This window comes from Passer domesticus, chromosome 6, assembly GCF_036417665.1.
Source record: "Passer domesticus isolate bPasDom1 chromosome 6, bPasDom1.hap1, whole genome shotgun sequence".
In the NCBI taxonomy this organism is placed as follows: domain Eukaryota; kingdom Metazoa; phylum Chordata; class Aves; order Passeriformes; family Passeridae; genus Passer; species Passer domesticus.
The window spans coordinates 46,638,988-46,664,282 of NC_087479.1; the positions used below are offsets into that span (position 1 = coordinate 46,638,988).

Sequence of the window (25,295 nt, forward strand, 5' to 3'; positions counted from 1 at the left end):
TAAAAAGAGGTAGAATGGCATGGCAATAACTATTATATACTACAAGAGTGCTGAACATCCCACAAAACCCCTGTTTCTCCAAATACATGAAGTTCTAGCAGCCAAGAATTAAATCCTGAAGTCTTCCATTGTTCTTTCACTGTGAAAAGAATTCACAGTTCCTCTTCAATACAAAAAGAAGTAGTAAGATTGGCAAATCATTACTGTCAGTGCTTAATCGATACCCACTGAGGAAAAAGGATGAGAGAAGCAGGAGAATAAGAACAGCGTGAAAAGCAAACACACATCCACCACTTCCTGAAGTTCAACCAAAGGCACCAAACCTAACCAGGCTGCTGCAGGCCCTGTGCCCAGCTCATACCTGCCACGCAGCTCCTGCCCATAAAACATACCAGACATGAGCATTTCAAAGATTGAACGTTAGCCTTTCGTGAGATGTCCCCACATTTCTTAGCAGGAAAGGAACAAGAAAATGGACTGCTGTCTAAATCTGTTTACCTAAAATAAGCCATCCTTACTTCAACACTCCCTCCCTGCCCCGAGGGATTTAAGAAGCATGCACTGCCATGATCTGACAAGATCCAATAAACCGGACAGCCTCCCTCTCGCTTGCACAAGGACACAGCTGCTCTGATGTCTCATCTAGGCCTTGTGTGTCCAAATGTCGCCTGTACCAGCTCAGCCAGATCTTTATTTAAGTAGCAAGTGTTACACATTCCTCTAATCAAGGCTGCAGTTAGACCCACAGGCAGATAACCAAATCCTGAAGGGTTCTTACACAAAAAGATCAGTAGGGCTAGCGCACTGTCCTTTCCAACTCCTCTCTCTCTTACAGTAGCTCTGCTAAAACTTGATGCACTTCCCAAGCAAAACTGCCACCAGCTAATCTCTAAAAGCCACCAGCACTCTCCCCCTCCCCCCAAATGGATCCATCCACAGAACAAAACCAGCTGCTCCTGATAAACATACATGGCTGCATTTCACAATACACTGGAGACCTCTAAAGCACTGTGCCTGAGCACAGCATGCTTGGTCCTGTAACAAGTGTATGAAGACACTGCCCCTTGCATGCTGGAAGCACAAATATTATTGAGAAAATGTGCACAAAATCAGAAATTTTAAGCATGAACTGAGTCACAAGAAATTTACTCTGAATGGCAGCTAGGTACATTCAGGGCGAACAGAATTAGTCATCTTCAGTGAGTCACACAAAACAGTACAATTTGCAAAGAAAGCAAATTAAGAACATTCTGTTATAATTTATTTCAGTGAAGAACTTGATGTCATTTCATAGTAAGTGCATATATTTTGTAAGTTCCATGCTGGATTTTTACATACCAAAACATCTGGCTGAGCATGTGGCAACAGACAGTACGTGATGCACATCCTACTTCCTAACCTCCCTCTGGTGCCCTGGCCAGCATGAATTTGCCATCTGTGGCACTAAGAGAGGGAGCATATCTACATCATTCTTCTATAATCACACATTCAGTAAACAGGATTTCAGACCTAACAGCTGCCCCCAGCAACGGGCAGTGTGTTATTTCTAAGTCAGTCCTTTACCAAAAGATTACATGTGACTGTCCACAAACGGAATCCGTCCCCTGGACACACAGCATCCCAGAGTACCCAGTGTTATGTCAGCAGGAATAAAAAAAAAAAAAAAAAAAAAAAAAAAAAAAAAAAAAAAAAAAGACAGGCATAACTTGGAGTTTTTTGCTGTTACCATAGAGGGTGACAGAAAACAAAAGAAATTATACAGAATTACTCCAATTTGCATTCACTTTGCCATGGCAAAGCAACTTGTGTATAAGAGAACCCATCTAATTTTAGCAAAAAATACGCTGATGTACAAACTATTCTTCAAATAATGATAATCACATTAGAAAGGCTACATCTCAGTCAGAAACTACATCTATGGAAAGTGTGCTAGAGCATCTGTTGAAGCATATGAACCACATTAGCATGCCCCACCACCCCATAAAATCACACACGTACATACAAGCCATCACCACAAACTCTCGTGAAATCTGCAGCAATTAAACAGCATAACCAGCAAGCTGACATGCAGCTTGTTTCTGCAACTGCCCTGGCCCCTCTAATCTTCTGCTTACCAGCTTTGCCATCCTGACTGATTACACTTTGGTAACAGACTTGAAGTTACTTTTCTCCCACCAAACAGAAACATGTTCTGTCAGTGACATTTCTGGCTCCACAGTTGTAGCAAATGTGAAGAACAGCTTCACAGATATTGGAACAATTATTTCTCAGAGGATATATTACTTAACTGAAAATGGATTCTTTTAGCCTGTTTTATAGAAAAAAGGCTTCATCTTGTCTAGCACATAACAAGTTTCCATAGCACCTAATGACACAGTTCCACTAATACATCAAGCCAGCAAACTGTCACTACCACCCTTACAATTGATCACACTCCCCCCTCTATCACTCCAATCTTCCCTCTGTGCCTCTCCTATGCAGAGGTACTTGTGCAGCTGTACAGTGAATTGGATGAGCAATTGATCCCAACTGAAATAAAATGCTGTTTTCTTTCCATTAGTTTTAAGCTGCATCACTGGTAGCAGGATCCAATTCCCAAGCACTCAAGCACTCGAGCTGGCAAAGAGAGGAATAAACAGCTCCAACAGTGAGAGGAGGGCATTTCTCTCAGCAGTCCCAAAGTGCTCAGGGAACTATGGCATAAATTGCAGTGTCTTTGTGTGATAGCAAGAATTTTGTTATAGGATGCTGTGGTGCTTTTTATAAAGACCTGCTCCTCCTTGTAAAACTATATCTAAAGTTCAGTTCCACAGATAATCTTCAAGGAGGCCTTTACAGATTCTTCACTTGTTACCTCAGCTTTAGTTGTTTCAGTTGCTTTCTCTCTTCTGGAGTGAAAGTAAAGCTATATGTATTAGAAAATTATGTAATGTGTAGTGAGCAGAAGATACCAAACGAGATATTTATGCCAAATCTGAAAAATTTAGGAAGTTTGACAGTTCTTTTCACCTTTCTTCTCACCTCTTCCAGAAGAGAAGGTTTTAAAAACAGGAAGGATCAGAGTAGAAATGACTGGGCACAACTCCTGGTTTTGCCAGAGCTCCTGGGCTGAGGCTCTCCCAGCCCATGGCTGTGACTATGGCAGGCATGGTGGTACCAACATTTATGCAGGATGGCCCATTATTGTAACTGACAAAACAAATATATGTTTGCTTTGTCTGGCGAGCAAAATTCTCCTTCTCCACCAAGCGATCCACCCCCTTTCCCAATTCTCAGTATTATAAAAGCAATTTAATGTTTTTATATTTTCAATTCCATGTTGAGAATTCCACATTTACCTCCTCCAGTCTCAGTCATGAAGAGTAGCAACACATTTGTTAGACGGTGCTTTTTCTGCCCAGCTGGATGGATACACAGAGAGGGAAAAGCCATGTACACGAGACAAATTTTTATTGATGTTGATTTTATGCTATAATTTTATACTTTTCATACTTCAGTGTGCTAATGTTTTTGTTCAAAATAAATCTCAATGATACAAAATGACGAGCTAAACCTAGCATTTAATTTTCCAAACAGTACTTGCACATTTTGCATTTTGATACATATGCTAATACCTACTAATTAGAATCATAACAAAGACTTTAAAGATAGGAATTAGGGAGAGGAACTTTCCAAACCAAAATTGATTCGTTATATGACAAAACAAACATTAGAACCACTTCTTCTGTATAATGATGCAAAATATTCTCACAATACAAGAATTGGAGGAGAATTCTAATAGGAAAAAAAATTTAAAACCTACATGCTATAAATTTGCCTTTTCATTATGTTCAGCCTCAAACACTGCTAAAATTAAAAAATATCATCTACATTTTATCATAGCTCAAAAAAACCAAGAGATAGCACAGATTCTGTGTGAAACAGTACCAAGTCTAGGTAGGGTATTAGAAATTAGACAAACACCATGCAAGGACTTACTGATAAAACCAATACTGCAGTATTATGGTTAAATTCTCTATAGCAAAAATTAGTCTTATTGTTTTAGAGCACTTAAAGGACCAAGGAAGCTTTTACGCTCATGTGCTTTTTTACAAAGATGAAGGCATATTTTACTTTTTATCAGCACTGCAACTACATTAGCTTAAGAGGCCGTTTCATAGAAGCCTACAAAAGATGAAGCAATATGATTTCATTGAATGGGAAGATCCTAATCAGTACCTTGTATTAGCAATTTAATACTAAAGACCACTGAGACAGGCCTAGAAGTTAAAATCCATCATCTTTCTAAGAAAACTCCTTTGATACATTCTAAAAGCTCCTGCCTTTGTGATAACAATAAAATTCTGTCAATCATTCTGCTTTTAGATTAAACTTATAAGCAAAATTATGCTCACTAGAAATATATTCATATATGCTGAAATACTGAGAAGTATTTCAGCATGGCAGAAAAACGATGTCACACTACTAGAATTGCAAATTATGTCACCTTTTAGCAAGTGACCAGCAACAGGACACTCAGAAGTGCTTGGCAATGGAAGGAGGCTTGTTTTCACAGCAGTTAACGCTTACTTTACGGCTAATCCATCTCAACTTTGCAGCCTTGCTTACCTCAGCAATCTGCACTTTTGAAATAAGTAATGGGAGAAGTTTATATTCCTGTTCCAGACTGCTGCTTTCAGTGTTTGTGCGAGTTCATCTGCGGGTACACTGCTCCACAACGACAGGGTGAGCATCCAAACTGCTACCACACTGACTACCTTCTTCTTACTATGAACCCTGAGAACAACAAACAAAACCCCCCAACAAACACAACCCAAATCCTGAACTAGAATTTAGCCTACTTAGTTATCTGTAGTATACAAAATGCTACTCAAAAAACCGATAAGTCCACGCATCAGTTAAAACCACCTTGCTCATCTCTTACACCATGTGTTGTGCACTTCTCTCCTTAGCAGTCCCCACCTTGCTCACACACAGAAGATATCCTCAGATCCACATTCCCATTCACACTGAAGGAAATAACACTATCTGAAAACAGGATGTGCACAAGAGATTTTTTTTTTTTTGTTATGCACATTCCCAGCTTACATCTTCAAGGAATAAGTGGGCAAGGGGAGAACAAATTCAAGCCGAGAGCTTTACATAACCGGCAAACAAATAAACAGCAACAAGAGGATGGAACAACAAGATTATGCTCTGAATACCCTGGTCTAACTGGAAGGCAAAGCCAAGAAGCCCTGCAGAAACACAAGCTAGAAGCAAACTGTCTTATTTCCTATTGCTTCTGTGTTTAAAAACATCCCCAGTATGCATAAATCAAGATGTCACTGGCAGTGAAAACAGAAGCCCAGCTTAACTCCATAGCTACAAGGCTCCATTAATCCCTCTCTAACATTCTCACTAGGGTCCCCAGCTTTCTTTTGTTCTCATAATATCAAGCTATGACCAAAAAAAAAAACCAAACTATGGCAATGACACATACGGAAGAAATTTGTATTCACTTGTCAGATACTGGGTAAAAATATCTCCCTCATGGTCACAGTAGTGAAAATTAAAGCAAGCAGGGTCTACTGGGGCATACGGACAACCATTCCAATTTTTTAAACACAAATTTATTTACAAAAGCAACCAAAACAGTGAGAGCAGCACAACTGTAGTCCAACATGGATGAACATAAAATAGCAACAATAGCTTTTTTAAGATAATCAGTCTTCAGAAACATTCCCCGTTCGTGCTTTTGTCAGGTCTGTTTATTATTATTACAAGGCAAGAGAAATGCTGTCCTCAGTAAACTTACTGCAAGGAGAAACTGGAGCAATAGAAAGCAACAGTTCTCCCCTGTAGAAAGGGAACCTCCTGCTTTGGCACAGCCATGCTAAAAATCCAGCCAGCTTTTCTTTGGATAAGGTGTAATGCACTGAAGTCTGTCAGGAAGGTTACAGATGCTGCTGTCACGGTGCATCTGAAGAAGCAGGAACTGCACGTTCAACTTTTTCATTTGCTTTCCTTCCACTCCCAGATGTGAACTATTTTCACAATTATCTAAAGAATTTATTAACAACTTCTTCACTGCTTTGTTTTGGTAAAAGCTAGACCTTCTAAAGAAAAGAGGACAAAAGAGATGGCACTTAAAAAATCTGCACAAGTTTTCATATGAAAGGCTTGTAAGAGCTGCTACAGCTTTGTCTGTTCCACTGGCACAGGACAAGGTCATTCTTTAGATGATTCAGGACTTAATCTGCTCCAAGATATTCTGGAGAACATAATACCTGAATGAGTCAAGTTCTACTGTATTTTAAAGGAAATTTAATCTCACCAGGAAGTGCAGAGGTACAGAACTCAAATGTTGGACACTGCAATACATACTTTAGTTACCTTTTGAACAGAGTTAGCTAAACCAATACAAATCCTTGAGAAATCTACATGCACAATAACCTGTACACAATATTTTCATAACAATTTGATTAAAAACCTACTAAAGAAGGAAGCCAGGAAAGAGCAGTAGGTCTTCATAAGCCTGAAGTGCAAAAAGTTCCAAGGAATGTAAAAAGGTCGTTTCCAGTCACTACACAAACCTGATTTATCCTCAGCATGATACCAACAAATCACAGGTAGTATTTAACTGATCAGCTGCTTGAACTGGCTTGGTTATATAGTAGTCCTTGCAATACTCAGTAGAATTATTTCTTCTTCCTCCACACACTTAGTGTTTATATGTCTCCTGATCAAGATTTTCTCCTCTATTTATACTACTATACATAAATAAAGGTAGGCTTATTAAGCTAGTGCCATAGAACTAACAGAATTGGGAAATACAAAGTATATTGAGAACACATACTGAGATCTCTTGTGCACACACAACACCAACAAAATCCCATCAACGGGAAAACACTCATGTAATGAGAAAAAAACCCCAATAATTATTCTTTTTATCATAGATCCTCACGGTAAGCAATGTATGAAGAAATTTCAGTTTGGCATTTACATAATTTTAAAAGGCAATTACTTTTAGGGAAAGCACCTTCAACATATGATCTTTTTATTTCCCATTTCCAGATGCCAAAATAATTCCTGTTGAAGGATTATAATTAGCAAGCTGGCTTAAACTTTAATATTGTAGTGCATTATTTTGTTTTAATCACAAAAAATTACCAGACTGAAAACAATTCTTCAGATTGCGACAGAAGTTTATATAAATTTAAAAAGCTTACGCTCAGAATAACCAAGAGGAATAAGCAAATTTCAAGTATTTAAACTGTTCAGGAAGTACTGCAGATTCAAGACCACCAAGGCCAATGTACCATCTGGCTTCTCTGAAAACACAAGTAGATACCTGCCTTTGAAAAATACCTTTCATAAGAAAACCAAGCAAGTACAGATTAGAGAAACAACAGGAGATCAATAATGCAACTCACATACCAACCAAGTGGTCTCACTGCCAAATTTGCATTCTATTCTTGATGGTGTTAAACCAGATTCTACCTTAATTCTTACCTCCTGGGGAAGAAAGAGAAAAAGTGGCATATTTTCACCTCTAAAAAACTAGAAATAAAAGCAAGAGCGCCACCATGATTCAGTATTAATATCTTCAAAGTCCACAGAATTTCAAATCTTCTTCCCTAATAACAATTTCCATCATCATCTCTCATTATCATTGCATTATCAAGATCATTAAATGTTACTGCAAAGATTAACATTTGTAGAATGATAGTCACAGTCCCAAAGGTGACATTTCAACAATGAACAGCAAATACCAGAAGAAGAGTGACTTATGTCATCCTTCAGAACCACATACCATAATTCAGGGCCCCTAAACAAATGCAAGAATGAAATATGCTAACAAGACAGCTGACTTCATGAATAATAAATCTGAAAAAATGGGCCGTAGTCAAAAAGGTGTTAACTTTTAAAACAATGAAAAAGAGGTATCAATTTCTTAATCTTTCTGTCAGACATCTTGGAGGTGAAAACATGCTTAAAGTGACTTTAAAATCATGAGGAAAGGCATTCCATGAGTACTTTAAGTTCTCCAAACACAAACACCAGCTTTTTTTCCAAACTTAAACACCAGTACATTTAGTGCTTTTTTAAGAAGAAACAGATATTGAAAATGAATGTTACAAGAGGTATTTTAGAAGGGAGTTATTCATTTCCCTCTGTAGCAATCAGATTTTTGTGAAGCATTTCAACTTCCTGTACATGAAAAGGGGAGGTATTTGCAAACAAAAGATTAGGCTTTACTGTGCTGTTAAGCAAATATGTTCTGAATATCTACCTCTGCATCTCAGAACTACCATAATGCAAAACAACAGTCTACCAAGACCAGAATTCCATTCTGATAATAGCCAACACATAAATCTCTGGAAATGCAGCTAATTGCCCAACACCATATCCCAAGAGAAATTTCTTCCCAACTGACTGCTCAGCTTTGATGCATGGACTGAAAACCAGCATCAGCCCTGCTAGCACTCTTGCTAATGTCGTTAATCTTTACAGAACTGTAATATTTACCTTGGTGAATCACAGAATTTAAATCCTCAGCTCAACTATGGGCTGTATACAAAAATTCTTCCTATTTATTATTATTCCAACCTTCTTGTGTCATGCAATACACCAAAATTGTTCTTTATTGTCAAAGTGTGCTGGCAAGTCAATTGTCTTTAAACCCACTTTTGCCTTATTCTCCCCCTCATTTTTGAAATTGGCTGTTGCTTTTCTATATGATGAAGCAGAAAAAGTATTTACTGAAACCCAGCTAACCTGAAGCTCTTCTTGGTTTGATTTTGTAACAAGAGCATATTGGAGAACTCATTCTTTCTTTGAAGGTCTGAGCACCTGCTGTGAAATTCATATTGTCATTTTACTACTAAACCTCAAGAAACTGGCGCAAAAAAAAAAGCAAATCCAAAATGAGATTAAAAAGCAACAGTTTCATGTCAGTAGCTGGCTGTCACTCTAGAATAATATTTGTTTTAGGAACCACGAGTTAATGAGTAGCCCATGGCTATACGATAACCATTGTCTCCCTTGGAGATTAGACTCCTTTTTAGACAGGTTTATCACACAGGATTTTTACTTCATGTCCTGTGCACTCCACCCACACCACTATTCTCCAGGGATCTTAGGGAAACAAGTCATGGGGAGAGTTCCTGTAAGCAGGAACTTTATTACTTTCACTGGGAACATGGATCCAATTTGCATCAGTTAGTCCCACAGTTCTTGAGTCCTGCCTTATTTTTTTCACATGTAACAAGCCCAGATACTTTGGCATATACCAGCAAAAGGATAAGGGGACAGTTGATTTTACTTAGGCTCTTTGAGAAACTTCAGATTTGCAACACCCTTTAGTATCAATGCTTTATTTTTCATCCAAAAACATACCAAAGCTAGGAAGTATTATTCCTGTTATTTTATGAATACTGACCAATCTACTCCATTGTTTGGTTACCAGTACCAAACAGTTTTAAACAACTTTCTCTCTGTAGAGCTACTAGAACTTTGTGCCATTTTAAAAAAAGCTTAAGAAAAATGCTAGTGAATTGGAGAATTAAGATGAATACAGGGGGAAAAAAGTACATCTACGTATTTCACTTGGCTAGGGACAAAAAGCTCTGGGTGGATTTGGTTTGCACGTGCAGTTTGGCTCCCCATCACGACATTTGACTTTCTCCACTGTTCCACAGCTTGACTGTGTCCAGATTGACTTCTACAGTAGTTGATGGACACAGTAAGAGCAGAAAACATGGAATAGTTACTGAACTGTAGTTTCAAAGGTAACAGCGGAGGATAAAATTTTGCACAAAGTTGTGTATTTCACCCTAATCACCTTTCATTTTCCATCACACTATCAAACGGGGCCCTCCAGAAAGCAGAAGGTTCTTTCCCACTCAGGTTCTGTGCAGTCCACAAAGGGTGCACTGACCTGGCAGCTGGTGCCCTCAGGTTCAAACCTCACATCATCACCAGTGCTTCCCTGCCTTAGCCCTTCAGACTGGTCAGCACCATCTTCTTCCCCAGCCTGTGATGCATCAAAGTGCATGCACTGATTTTTGGCGTAACTGGGACTAGACCCTTTGTCTGCAAGGTCACAGACCCAACTAAACCTCAGACACACCTCCGATCCAGAAGGAGAAGAAAATATTATCTACAAACCATAAGACAAGAACTATTGGCCAGGGATTGAAGGGCAGGCCGTAATTTTTGCAGCCACAGGCAAGTAAGAAGTCCCCACAGACAGGAACACGGTGTCCTGTGATACCTGGTAGCCTGCTGCAGGCCTCTGCTTGCTAAACGGGAGCACGTGACAAACCAGGCCACAGACATTTATCTGGATGAATGATAAATCACTCCTTTAGGTCAAGCATGGACTGGAATTCCCCGGGTCCAAGTTCTTCAGGCATTTGTTTTGACAGCTACGGTTCAATTACCAACAGTGATTGTACATAAGATACTATTGCGTGCAGTATTTAAAAAAAAAAAAAAATCAAGCTCTTAGTAATAATGGAAAATAATTATCATTCCTTTATTAAACCCAGACAGGAAATGATGATGTCTGCTAACGAAGTTTTATTACATGTATAAACACCATCCTTATTCCTATATTTGCTTCCTCTTTGCTCAAAATCTGCTTACTCAGACAGCAAGGCTGTTTTTAGCACTGGGGGCTATCAGCCTGGGGATATCTCTCATGCACTCTCAGGTTGGTTTTTCAAATTGTTAAATGTTTTTTTTTCTACCGCTTGTCATTGAAAGAGTGCTTTGGCACTTAAGTCAAAGGAATGAAATTGAATTGCATCTTTTAAAACATACCAAGACCTTCATGGAAGTAGTCCTTCAGAAATTAAGCAACCTCCATGTCAGCTTAAATCATTATGCCTACTGAAATATTTAACACCCTTTTATTTTACATTTTCAGCTTGGCTCAGAAATACTGTGAAAAGATGACACACCTAAACAAGTAGAACCAATATGTGTTTAAATTTGTCTGTCTTTATTATAAAGTTACTTCCTTCTCATGAAATTCTTGCCAACTTTTTATTTTATAATAACGCCCCTCCATGTTCCAGAAGAAAATTTTTAAACATGAGAATTCATAAATCTACTATGTAAAACTATTTCTTCTTTAATTATAGAATGGATTACAACTTAAAAAAAAACCAAACAAACCAACCAAACAAAAAAGCCCCAGCAAGTGATGCTGTCCTGCAAGACAGTGGATTATATTGCATGTGTTTCATGAACTGCAGAAAATACTTCTTCATTAACAAGATGCCTCCTTGCCAGTATTCCCAAGGAGGCAAACAATGAGAGCTGGTAAGTCTTCACTCTACCTAAAACCAAGAGGAACTTGATTTAAACAGAAACACTGATTCTATTAACAATGATGAGAAAATACAAGTCTGTGAACATGTAAATAATACCTTGCCCACTTAAAAAGTTATACCACATATAGCAACAACTGCCTACATTTTAGTGGATGACTGTGCACATCCTGTCTGAAACAAGCCTGAAAAAATACTTACAAACACTAAAAAAAACAACCAAAAAAACAAAAACTACCAGCTTGTTACAGTACTGTGTGAAAACAGAAAGGTCCCCTTTAAAAGGCAAACCAACCACATTACCTACAAACTTGCAGTTAAATACCTAAATTCTTGTCCATTACAAGCATGAACCCACAATCTCCCCTTTCTTAGATGAGTTTTCATAGCACTCTACTCCACTTGCTCAAGCCTCAACAAGCTCAAGTGACTCAGGCCAGTACCTTCATATTCACCAGGGTGGGGCAAGGGAGAAAACCTCAGTACAGACACTTTGGGGTTATAAGAATGCAAATCACCCAATTCACCATTCTGAATAGCACCCATAACTCAAAGCTAAAACCTGTGCTACACCAGACCACATGGTGAAAGCCTATCATATGCCTAATAGGAAACATTCAGAAATACATTAATAAAACCCAGAAATTTCAGGTTAGTCTTCAAAAATTACCCATCACCAACAGCAGCACAATAATCAAGTGAAGAAGGGACAAAGTAAGAACAACTGCTGTTAGATGCCCATCCAGGAATACTGTGCAAAAGAAACAATACTTTTTAATGCCCAGCAATTCAAGCAGCAGAGGGGTGTCCAACAGACCCAATGTCTTGCAAGATTAAGGCTAAAATTGAACAAAAAATCAGCTAAAGTCATTAGGCTGATCACTACTTCTTTTGTTCACCTCTTAACAGTCAGATTACTCCCAAACCTCAAAACTCAGCTAATTAAAAAAAGGCACTATCTGGCTACAACAAAAAGGAGACACAGACAAGACCATAAGAACATCAGAACTCACGTTAGCTCAGGCATCCCACCAGAAATTACAAGAGAACCAAGAAAGGTTGGATCACAGAACAAAGACAACATTGGAAAAAATTAGGGCCATCTGAGGATTTGTACACCTTAGACAATACTTCCATTTCTAACCTCTTTCCCTTCCTAGAAGACATGCAGATAACCTTAAATAGCAAGACCAGTGCCCAAATACAGCTTTTTGAATGTAGGCTGGTCAGCTCCTTAAAAAGGAACCAGTCCCTGGCTAAACCAGCAGGTGAGATTTCTCCAGCTAACATGGAACTGTACTATCAACATGGTTTTGTTCAAAACAGTCTATTAACATAAACAATACAAACAAGCATGCCCAGAAGCTTTTTATTTCTTTCCCAACTACATTTGTTGGTCTGATAAAAGTTATTAGTCCTCACTACAAACTTGGTTCCTTTTATATCTGATGGAAAACAGCCACACACTAACACTACAGTAAATATTACAATCATGAAGGTTTCATAGAGTGGAGTTCCAGCAACACCTGGAGATCATCAGACAGAAGACTGACTGAAAAAAAAAAAATAGCTATTCATCATTTACCTGACACAAACCTGAAACCACAGAGTTAATCCTGTAACCTGAGCCCATCTGCAAAGTAGACACCTCCTCATAAAAAAACATCTCCATCCAGTTTTGCATAACTTGTTAAGAAGGAACAAAGCCTCTCCTGAGCAACTCCGTACTGGCTTATGAAGAACAACGTAAAAGAAAAGTTCTCTAAATGAGGAAATTCTAGACTGAAGTTTATTAACTGAAGCAGTCAGGAAAAAAAGTAAGAGTCACAATCACCTCTATGCAACCTGTTTCACAAATTCTGTTCATTATGTGTAAATACCAGGAGAGTTCTCAGGTAGAAGTCCCAAGAACTTAAGACATTTTAATGTACAACACTATAAGAGGGACAATAATGTTTCAGTCACTGAACACTGATGATAAAAATATTCAGGGACCACCGTTATAACCTAAGCAGTGCAGAAAGGAAGGGGAAAAAGAAATTAAAAAGCATGCAGATATATTCTGAAGAGGTCAAGTTATCAGAAATGGATCATTTAAAGACACAGTTTTCTGCAGGCTTACGTTCTAGCTTAATGGCTTCACTCTTTCAGTGTTCAAAGTAAGAAGGAATTTGATCTATGACAGTCATCCCAGTCTTGATTCCAGTTTCATTTGTGCCACACTTCATAAAATTGTATCTAAATTCTGGTTTGGGGGTTATTTGTTGTGTGCGTTCAATGCTCTTTTTCCACAATCAGGGACAGAGGTTTGCTGATTGTGTGAAAAACTTGCACCTTGACCAGCTTCTCCTGGCTGACAGAAAAGGAAACTAACTTTTGAGAAAACTGCCATATTTCCCCCTCCAAATGCTAAAATTATGGCACTGCTGTTTAGGTATCTAGTTACATTCATCATTCTAGCTGCAAAATTAAATTATTTTAAATTACTGCACACAGTCTCAGGAACAGGGAAGCCCCTAGACTACTGTTTGAAGTGTCAGAACAAGGCCATGAAGCAACAATTCTTCCTCAAGTAGTCTCAGTTGATGTAACACTTCCCAGTACTACCATAAACAACACAATTGCAAAAATAAATTTTAATAATCAGATTTATTCATTTCATGTACAGTTAAGGACACAGCTATTTTTTTTTTTGTAGTTGCAGAATAAGATCGGTGAAAAAATTGCTAAGAAGGACTTTGAAAAAAAGAACCTAGCAAGCAAGCTTCACAACCTTATCATCAACCATAAAAGGCTAAACATGGGCAAAAAACAATGGACAAGATCACTTCAGTAGTATTCCAGTAGCAGAAACACACATTAGAGTTGTTTGGTCATCAGTGATGGCAGAATACGAAGATCTGACAATACTGAGTTCAAACTTGTATAAACAGCTATCTAAAAATTGCAGTCTCTTATTAATTTTACTCTTTCAAGTATGCTTTCCCTAGGCCCACATGCAGCAGATGTAACAGATGGAAACTGCCAGTGAAATATGGCAAAGTCATGTGGGCCATCATGCGTGAACCAAGCTTCCTGAACCGCTCTTGAATCAGACTGCTGCATTCAGCCAGGCACCCAGAATCCCACCCAGCTTCTCATCCACACCACGACACAGCCAGCACCTCACTCAGGTAGATGAGACATGACTTACAGCCAATTGTAAAGTCTGAGTTATTCATCAATATCCAGTTCACAATGAGTATATTTATAGTTTACCCATAAACCGAGTGTGACACTGTGACAGTGCTCTGATGCCACTGCCTGTGCCAGGGTACCAGCCTAGTCATGGCATCTCCTATTTTCAGACATTCTGCAGTCTTCCCAGCATTCAAGCAGAAGGATACTTCACCAGAAGATACATCACTAATTATTTTTGGAGTAATTACCTAATAAACACATTACTACATGATTCCATTCAGCTGATTTAAGTCCTTGCTGCCACCAAAGTGTTACCTAAGCTTTCTGTTCTCACAAACACCATCATGCTGTCAACATTATTCATGTAGCCACACAAACAGGCTGCAGGAACTAATTTAGCTGAAAACTAACCTGAGGAGAGGAAACAAGGCAGAAAAAAAAAAAAAAGAAAGAAGATTTGTTTTCATTCAGACGAGCATCTTAACCTACCAGTCTTCCTGAATCCTGATGCTACTGTAAAGAAGAGAGTAACCTGCAGAGACATGCAAGGAATGAGTATTGCTACACTTTAAGAACATTCAACTCTTTTTCTAAATAAAGCAATAGTTCCTTTTACTTTAGGTACCTTGAAAATTATTATATTACCCTTCTTGTCCCTCAGCATATTGGAAAAAGAACACAAAAAAGATAAAACAAGTATTCACGTGCACTTACTGATAAATTCTGTGGTTTGCTAAAGTAACAAAGGTTTTAAAATGCAGGATTTATTTGGCATTTTCTCCAAGAAATCAATAATTAACTATACCAGGACTCTTCAGGGAGCAAGGCTCTGCAGTTATTTGCAACCTGTTCTGCACTACAAAAGAAGAACCCTGGCAGTGACCATCTCAGTAATACAACAGAGCACTTTCAGAACCAGGGAGACATAAGGGAACAACACACCTGGAAAATTTAAATTGCTCTCTTACAGTCATGACTCCTTTTCTACAAATCTAATAGCCCTTGAAACTCACATTTCAAAGTAACAGCACATTTCCACTACCATACTAATGAATATTACAAGTTAATATTTAATGGAGATCTAATTTTACCTGCAGACAGTGTTATGTAGTTGTTTCACAGTTAAGCTCTGGTTTAGCACAGGCACTGCTCATGTCTGTTAAGGTTTTGAAGTAATATTGAAGCCCCATCAGTAAGCAGTGAATGGAGTGCCAGTGGCTCACAGACAGACCTAGATTTATCTGGGGAGAGCAGCCTGGGACCCCACAGGTAATGTTACACCTATAAATAGAACAAATAAGGAGCATGTGAATATTTCCTGCCCAATGGGACCATACATGTCTGGTTTACCCGTTCTGAGTTATTTTCAGCTCCCTTAAAGTAGGGAAAATGGCATGTGAAGCCAAGAATCTGCAGGGAATGGAATGCAAGGGAAACACCTGTTGTGAGGTCAGTTAAAAAACGGAACAAAGACACACACCATGCAAGCTGTGAAAGGTGAGAGGTTACAGCAGTTTCTAGAGGGAAGACTGCCTTATAAAGGCAGAAGAGTTTCTTCACTGGAAATTACTTAAGAGAAGAAAGGGGAAAGCTTTCCCTACAGCTATAGCAGATGAAGAATGGCCAGTGTTATTCCTTTATTTCTTTTAATAGAAATATTTTCTATAATATGAAAGTTTTGAACAGTACCCAGAATAAAAATCATTACCTACTTTTTCTATAAAGGTCTGCTAGAGAAAGGCAGGTTCAGCTGTATGATGCACCAGCCAAACTGACAGCTAAGCTTGCTGGATGATTTCTCACTACTCCCACCACAAGATGCACCCCTTACAATTAATGGACTTGATGATCCTTATGGCTCCCTTCCAACTTGAGATATCCTACAACAGTGCACCCCATTCAAAAGCAACAAAGGTTTAGCCTAACAGGTGACAAACAGCATATTGGGTTTTACTGACTCAGAACTAGAACACTGCTGTGCTTTTTTCACATGTAGCCCTCAGCTGTTCCGGCTCAAGGTTAGGACTTCTCTGCATGACAATATTATTCCTATTTCACCATAGCTCATCTTGAACTGGACAGTGTCTTAAGGCCTTGTGAGGGCATTTCTTAAAAACCCCTCCACAAATGCAGAATGGAAGACAAAAAAAAACACCAGTATGTGTTACTTTTCTTCTAGCTTTTAAAATTACCACAGGGGTAATGTGGCAAAATCCTATATCTGGAACAAGTGAAAAGACTGCCAGCTTAAATTTAAGTCCCTGACAGTTATAGCTGAATAAAATAAATGCATGACATACAAGTCTCCTCTATGAACCAAATCTAGCAATGTGCTGACCTTGAGAAGTTCTCTTACACTGTTTTTAAAAAATCACCAGCATGTCATATACTCAAAAAGACCGAATTTGCATAATTGCTGTGTTATTTCACTACAACATACTTTCCAATGACCCATGCCGATGAGATGAAGACTGTGCAGGGCAGCACATATATGTGGTGTTTATAATGGATTAATTTACATTACAAAGTAAAATCTGCAAGTGTGAGAGCTGTTGGTTTCTATTAGATACTCAGTTTACAGCTGTAGCCACTTCCTCTGTCTTGCAGACCACAGATCACCTAAGAGGACAGAAACAGTCTGTGTTGTCTTCAGGTACAAATGTCCTGCCCAGAAGTTTGCTTCTTCTGACATCTGTATTTTCCTTACCTTTCCAGACCATTGCTTTTCTCTAACTGTCCTCAAAGCTGAAGATGTGGAATATGAGGAAAGGATAGCCTTCAACCATTTTTAGGCCCTTCTGTTCAAGTCACTACGTCAACATATACAAATAACTGAGCAGGGGATAGTATAACTGCATGGATAACAAGACCTAAAATTTAAATGGATAAGAAATCCCTCTTGCAGACAGCCTCTCTCTCTTTATTACTCTTAGACCCTGATCAATGCTGGGAGAAGGAGCTGTGAATCTTTACCAAATCAGTGTAAGCATCTCCCTCAGCTTCAATCAGTATAGTCTATTAACCTACTAAACTACAAAGTTTATAGTACAGATGAAGCTCAAATTATGGTTGTGTCTAACAGATAATTGTTGGTAAAATACTTGGTTTCTCTCTTCCCTTATTACGTAATAGTTCACCAAAACCGCTACAGTACCCAATACTTCCCTCCTGTGAAAAAATACATTACAGCATCAGACAGCACAGCTGAAGGTAAAACCACATCAGGTTTATCAGCACCACTAATATGTTTTACTCATCAGCAGTTTATTAGTAATATGTTTTACTCCTAGCCAACTACGGTATTTTAAAACAAGTTTAAAAGCAAGTTTCATAAGTGAAGGAACAATGCCTGCCTTGCTTGCTGATTTGAACTTCAAGAGCAGATCAATGCTATTTGTAACACAAAAGTTTGGAATTTCTTCCAAAGCGGGTAAAATGGATCTCTGATAAATGTTGTTGAGCAAAGCAATTAAGCAACCCTGATCTCTAGTCAAAACTGGACTTCAAATATATCCTCTGTGAAACAAATAAGCTCAAAATGGTTTTTGGTTTGGGGTTTTTTTTGTTGTTGTTTTAATTGAGAGAATGCACAGAAGAAACCATAGAGTTTACCAACATCAGTATTAATGCTGCATTCAGTGGAAGGGTCAGATATACTAATCAGCCACAGAAAAGACTCTGCCTTTTCTTAGGTGCTAAACTAAGCATCATACCATGCCAGCAGCTCATTTTTTTCAGCTTTCTTCCTTAGGACTTGACTGGATTTTGAAGCACTTGACTGAACAGCAGGCAGCACCCAGAGAAGTTTTGCTGTGTGACCACGTTAAGTTTGTAGCTGTTTGTTAATCCGTAATAAATTCACTATTGTTTGTAAGCCTCAGCTTCCGTTTTTTTTAGATATTAAGTACTCTGAGGTGATCAGAGACACTTGGGCTGCTGCTGTTTCTGGTATGATTAGCACTTACCCTTGCCCCTTTTCCAAGGGACCACAAGAGAAGGGGAGGAGCAGGAAGGAATAAAGCAGATCTCACTCTAAACGTTTATCAGATAAATGCAACACCAGGAAGGGTCGAGATCTGGAACAGGAGCAACTGTTACTGCTGCCTAATTTAACACACTTGCACTCCAAGGATCATTTCTCGGTAATACAAAGTCAAAACACAGAGGGTGCTTCTCACACCAAAAGGTTAAGAAAGCACAGCCAGTAAGAAGATGTAGAAGACGTTACACAGGGGAAGGGAAAGTGCATGGAAAGCTGAAACTGCAAACCAGCACCTTCCCAAAGCAGTAAGGAATAATAAAGATGACAATGGTTTTATTGGTGAGGACACTTTGGAAAAAGAGACACCACCAAGAAGCAGACCAATACATTTTGCTTGCCGGAGGCATCAACACCAACGAATGTGTTACTGGGACAGACCTGTTTTCCTGTTATTCTGCAGATTTTTCTTCAGACCTGTCCTCCTCACATCAGAGACGCAAACACCTGAAGCTCCCACTCAAAGAAAGGCTCAGCAAGTGGCATTACCCAAACTTCTGCCTGGGCAGACAATTGTCCTCAGTCTCTTTGTCAAGCAGCAGGACGGATGTTTCCATTTACAAACACAGTTGCTAACAGCAGGCATAACTTGGCTGGGAATAAGAATGGGTCCCCCAGGACTTCTAGCCTTTCCCACTTCAAAATATCAATGCTCCCCCTTCCTGCCATAATCACATACAACCATCCCCCCCAAATGTGCACAAATAGAACTAACAGCGTTTTAAGGGGGAAAACTTTAAGAGCATCAGTGGGACAATAATGGGTTTGGTCAGGAGTGAAACATATCAGGAAATAGCTGAGAACAAGCGAGTAACACACAAATGACTCAGGATCCATTCCCATTACAATGGGGAAAACAGGCAAGTCTTTTCCACACATGGACGGATCCACCCACCCTGGTAAAAAAGTACAGAACAAATGCCAATTTTTTGCAGTGACTTCAAGAAGCCCAAAATATTTTTCATAAGAACACCATCATCCCAATATACTGAGAGTGTGGCTACAATAAACCTTGATTCTTTTCTGCTTTGTAATTTGCACAGAATAAGTACAACTGTTGTAGTGGGGCACGCAGTACTTTGATTCATACAAGTAACTTACATAAATCCTGGGACTGACCTTTGTTTGTAATTACAGTAACACTCTCTGACACTCCAGCTTTTACTTTTACAAAGTCAATGTAACAGACCACCTGTGCTTCCCGGTTGTTACAAAACACATCAAAACAAGCTCGTCATTTCTATTTTCATTGACACCGTGTAACAACGGAGCGCAGCCCTGTAACTTACAAGACACAAGGCTTGCAGTACATGGCACCCAGGCCCCTCCACATGCCGCAAACACTGCCCTTCCACTGCTCAGCCTGCTGGAGGAAAAGCCAGCCATCCATGTCTACCCCACAGAGATTCAGCATTCCCTCCATCCGAGCGAGTGAGGAGGGGCCAGACTCACAGTGAAACTTTGTGTTGACAGCTGGTTCCAGAGCTGGATGCGACCCGTGTGAAGGCGAGTAACAAGTGCACTCTCAGCACCAAACAGATCAGCTGCAGACAAAAGGCAGCACACACACGCCAATGACCCTTCTGAACACACCACATCCACCAGCTGCGACAAAACAGTTTACCTTCTGTTCGGTGTTAGCAAAGGAGGCAACCTAGATGGCAAAGAGCACATCCAGCAGCGGCTGTGAAGAACAAACTGAGGGTGGCAGGTTATCACTGCAGCGCTAGTTTTGCTGGAGCATAAACCAAGTGCTGAAGCGATTTTGAAGCATAATTATTCACAGTTCACCTGAGTGCAGGTCGCCAGCGCAATTCATGCAAGAAGCAACCGAGGATATCTCGTTTGGGATCCTGGTACTGTATCAGGTCACCCCCACCAACTGCATCCCCCTCTCCTGCACTGAGGTTTCCAGACCTAAAACCCGCAGCAAACAGCTCTCTACCTTCTGCCTCCGTGTAATTAGCACTATTAATCCCAGGCTATCCAAGCCCCCTGCCGTGGCTCCGATTTGGCGTTAATCTCCGCCGAAGTCTCTTCTTCCTCCCTACAGAAAGCCATTTAAACCCTGGCACGCGTTTCGCTCCGGAGCGGTGTTCTGTCGCGGGGGGATTAGCCGCACGCCGCACGAGTGGGCAGCGCAGAGAGCCGCCACACCTGGCCTGCCCACACCGCAGGCAGGCAAGGAAAAGTTACTTTTTAGAGAGCCGCCGCTCGGGACAGGACGAGGGCTGCGGGGCTGAGCCGCAGCCGCCCTCCCGCTCCCGCCGGCAGGAACTGATTAGTCACCGGCGGGGCCGGGCGGGGGAGCCCCGCGGCGCCGGGCACCGAGGGGCCGCACTCACCCCATCAGCCAGTCCATGGCTGGCTCCCGCCGCGCCGGGGAGCTCCCGCCGCCGCCGCCTCGCCGCTCACCGCCCGCTCATGGGGGCCGCTGCGCGCTCGGGGCTGCTCCCTCGGCCGCCGTGCCCGTGGGTCCCTGCCCCGCTCGGTCTGTCGGTCTGTCGCTCGGTCCCTCCCCGGCCGCGGGCGGGGCGGCCGCCGGGTGCCCCCCCCGGGCTGACACTCGCGCACTGGCGCGGCCGGAAGTAAACACACCGCGCTGGCCAACCCGGAAGCGGCCCCGCGCCGCCCGCCGCGCGGGGCACGCCGGGAGGTGTAGTCCGGGCGCGGCAGCCCCGGGCCGGGAGCCCCGCGGCGCTCGGGCCCTGTGCGGGAGGGGCACGTACCCCTTGTCGCTGGGGCACGCCGAGTCGGGCTCTGAGGCGGCGCTGCAAGGCAAATTAGTGTGTTAATTAGAGACACAGGTGATGAGAAGCTGTAATTCCCGCGCGGTCGCCCGGGACTGACCCAAGGCTATCCTGCAAAAATGACCAAACAGCTGCTGAAGGGATGGTGCCTGTCCCCAGACAACAGTGCACTCTGAGATTTACACAAGCCTAACTTTTAAAATTAAACCCTTTCCGTGCAGTTCACTGGTGCCCAGCACTTCAGAGGCTCCGTAAAGCGATGGCCTCTTGACCGCCTGCCCCGATCGGCTGGGGACGAGCTCAGGGCACAGCCGCTGGACACGACCCCACGATCTGGACATGACCCCACGCGCTGGACACAACCCCATGCTCTGAACACGATTCCACACTCTGGACATGATTCCACGCTCTGGACATGATCCCAAGCTCTGGACACGACCCCACATGCTGGACATGATCCCACGCGCTGGACATGACCCCACACTCTCGACACGACCCCACGATCTGGACATGACCCCACGCGCTGGACACAACCCCATGCTCTGGACACGATTCCACGCTCTGGACACGTGTATTGGTTAAACCTGCGTTATGGGAGAGCGCTGGTGGTGTCCTTGGGCTCCCTGCGCCCGTTTCCAAGGGAAGGGCCTTCTCCAGAGGCCATCACCAGGCTCCTTGCCTCCCCTGCGTCCTCCCGCGCTGTGCCAGCGGCTCCGGGGCCGTGCCGGCCATCCTGAGGTGCTCTGAGAGCCAGGGTGCCCAGGGCCCCTCATGCCACCGTGACCCCGCTTTTCGGGCTGGGCGAGGCAGTCCCAGCCGCCACACGGGCTCCGGAGTCAGCTCCAGCGTTATCCTGCGGCCATACTGCATTGCAAGGGTACGCCGGGGGTCACTGAGTGTTTCCCAGTCATAGTTGTTCTGTATCTCTCTGTCATAAGGAAAGGCGGTAGAGTTATTTTGTATTAAAAACCATATTGTGGTATAGTTTGGGGAAAGGACCTTCCCTTCGAAATCTGCTTTGCACAACACATAACTGCTTTGTTTTGCCATTCTCCCATTACAAAATTTCAGCCTGAGAATTGTCTGGGTATGTGGCAGTGTAACATAAGGACTTGAAAGTGTATGTTGCCTGTGTTCCAATGAAGTGTTTATCTTTGATACATTTTATCTTCTCATTTGTTTTAGTTTCACTTATCCTTGTATTTAGGAAATGTAGCAGAGGATAGGAAAAAGGTCTTACAGCAAAACCCCCCACACTTTCCTGAGTGGCTGGGGCAAGGATTTTTTACAGTGTTTAAAATACCAGATCAAACCATCTGCAGAAAATAATTATCCTTTATGCAGACACTCGATCCAGTCATTATCTGCAAACATTTGAGAACAGATGTCCCTCATTTGAATTATGTTTTCTTGTTGCCCTTTGTTATGGGTATTTTTAGCAGGGCATTTGAGGATGAGCTCCATCCAAATTTACTGTGGGATGCAATAAATCCTGTACCAGGTCTAGGGTGTTTAGTCATATGACACAGGTTTTAAGATGACTTCTGATACAATGAGTTTGTCATGTCAGATTAGCTGTTTTCCTCCTGATTGTATCAAGGAAAATATACAGCAACTGGCACTAGGAGAATTACTGGTGCAAAAAAAAATCAGACAAGGGACATCTATTTAATTTATCTTTTGTATCCTACCTTCCAAGGGCACATGGCCTTTATCTACATGTCACCTAAGGTGATTCTTTTATAATGTTTTTTTCCCCTTGACATTACACTTCCATTGAGATTACTGTGTTGTCTGGGGGTTTTTTGTCTTTTTTTTCCTTCTCCTTCCTTCAGCCCTCTGGCAGACCGAGCATTTCCCATTCATCCCAGTGCAGTCAGCCCCTCTGTGAGCAGCTCTGAAGAGCAGAGGATGTGCCAGCCCCGAGCAGTGCCTGGTGGCTGTCCTGCAGCTCCCCTTCCAAGCCCTCTACAAAACACATTGCAGCGATTATTTATTTGGCAGCAGCAAGCCTGGAAGGCCGCAGGGCTCCTTTGTGCTAAGCCCTATGCACATGGACAAAGAAAGGGCGCTCCCTTGTTGAGAGCAGGCCCTGTAGGACACCAAGATAAGGTGCTTAGCCAGCTCTGGTCCCCGGCATACAGATGTGGCAGGGAGCGCGGAGGGAGGATCTGCGAGGTTTATAGTGCTTGACGTCGCAGGGTTTGCATCGACTCTTCCCTGGATTACTGTTCCACAGTTTACGCGTGTCTAACAGGATTTAAAATGTGAGATTATTGACAGGCAGTCTGGGCAGAACGTGTGCCCCGTGGGCTTGTGGGGCCTGGGCTGCAGGGCTTTTGGCCTGTGGCACAGAGCAAGAAATACTGCATTCACTTGCTGCTCTCCTCCTTGCTCTGCCACTCATATCCCCTGGCCTGGCTGGCGTAACAGGAATCCAAAAAACGAGCATTGCCTGCTCCTCCTGGCCTCCAGGCATAGCGTGGCTTTGTTTCCAGATGTTCCTCAGCAGCACCAGTGCTTTTCAGAAACTGATGGGAGGCTGGAGGGGATCCCATGCAGCCCAGAGCATGGGAGCTGGGACGGACAAACATCTCACGTGAGGATCTGGCAGTCGTGTAAAGCTCTGCAGGGCTCAGTATAAAAGCCAAAGTACAAGATACCGTGGACCTGAGGGCTGTCCCTGTCTGTCAGGAGGCTCTGTTATGTCCCATAGCCCTGAAGAAAGACACGGCAGTCCCAAAAGTGACTCAGCGCTGGCTGAGAACTGCCTTGAAATAGCAAGTGTGAACATTTACTTCCTTTATTTTGTCCCACAGTTCTCATGACTAGATCTGTGTGAAACAGGACGTTTTATAGCCATCCAGACAGCAGCTGTCTTATCTACCTGATTTTCATGTTCCCTTTTAGTCAGCTTGCTCTGCCTGTCTGATAATAAAGTGGTGCCGCAGAGGGCGAGTGGCTATGAGGAAGTAATGAAGGCACCAGTCTCTTTGCAACTGTCCCTTTACTGCCTCTGATTTAATTGCCACTGCCTCCTGCAGTGGGAAAAGTGCAGCGTGCAGGTGGGCAAACACCACCTTGCACAGCCAGCACTGTGGGAGTGACCTTCGCTCCTTTATTGGCTTATTGCACCAGAAACACCTGTCCCTGCTTCACCCCCCTCTATTGATGTGGGGCAGAGCAGCCTCAGGTCTGATAGCTGGACATCAGCCTCACATGGTCCCTCTTCTCTGCTTGCTGGACAGGAATGGAGCATTGTTCAGGGCTCTATGAGTTTTCCTGCCTTGATCTGAAGCAGTGTCATTCCCATGGAGCTCATCTTACCCCGGACAGCTGAGAGGCCTCAACAGGCAGAGATGTGAGCTGAGGCATTTCCAGTGGGTGGCAGGGAAGCAGAGCAGGTGATGGCTGCCCTGACACAGAGGGGGTGTGACATTTTTCAGCTCCAATCTGGGTCTTCAGCAACAGAGAAGATACACCCTGTGCAGTTTATTCCAGGAGACGTGGCAGGCTGAGGGGCTTGGGTTCAAAATGGTTCTGTTTGTGAAGCTCTGAATGCAGCACTGGCTCTTTAAGTCAAAAACATCCACACACTCCTTCCCTGAGACAAAACCTCTTTGTCCCTGAGCGTGAAACATATTACGGTTCAAATTCCTGCAGAGCCATTAGAAAAAGAAAAGTGCATGAGTCTGACAGCGTGGGCCTGCCTGCAACTCTGAATATGATTATTAATCATGCTAGATATTAATAAAAGCATCTCTTCTTGGTTGGAATGTTTGATTTTTTATATATATATAAATAAACACTGTGAGTGGCTATAAATATTGATTGCTGCCAGTAATAGTAGGACCTTTTACATATAGTCTTGCAACAAGACAATCAATCCTGCTGAGGACCAGATTGGAAACAATAAATGGCAATTTGGGTCCTACACTGTCTGGGAAATATTGCTTTTATTCTGATGTCTGAGAGAGGGGAGAAACTCTAGGGAACAGGGCTGCA

The 25,295-nt window shown here is 42.0% G+C and overlaps 1 protein-coding gene across 4 annotated transcripts in view; it reads right to left on the reverse strand.

The window, feature by feature from the left end:
- Positions 1-21,068, reverse strand: part of MOB2 (MOB kinase activator 2) — a 108,788-nt gene extending 87,720 nt beyond the window's left edge. The window contains exon 1 of one of the 4 annotated variants that reach the window (XM_064425209.1): positions 20,886-21,068. In XM_064425209.1, the coding sequence (XP_064281279.1) occupies positions 20,886-20,902 (17 nt within the window). In that variant the 5' untranslated portion in view covers positions 20,903-21,068. Of the gene's footprint in view, positions 1-2,114; positions 2,204-19,829; positions 19,889-20,164; positions 20,230-20,885 lie in introns of those variants that run through there. The other 3 variants (XM_064425205.1, XM_064425201.1, XM_064425203.1) reach the window with 3 other exon arrangements.
- Positions 21,069-25,295: the final 4,227 nt, after the last annotated feature.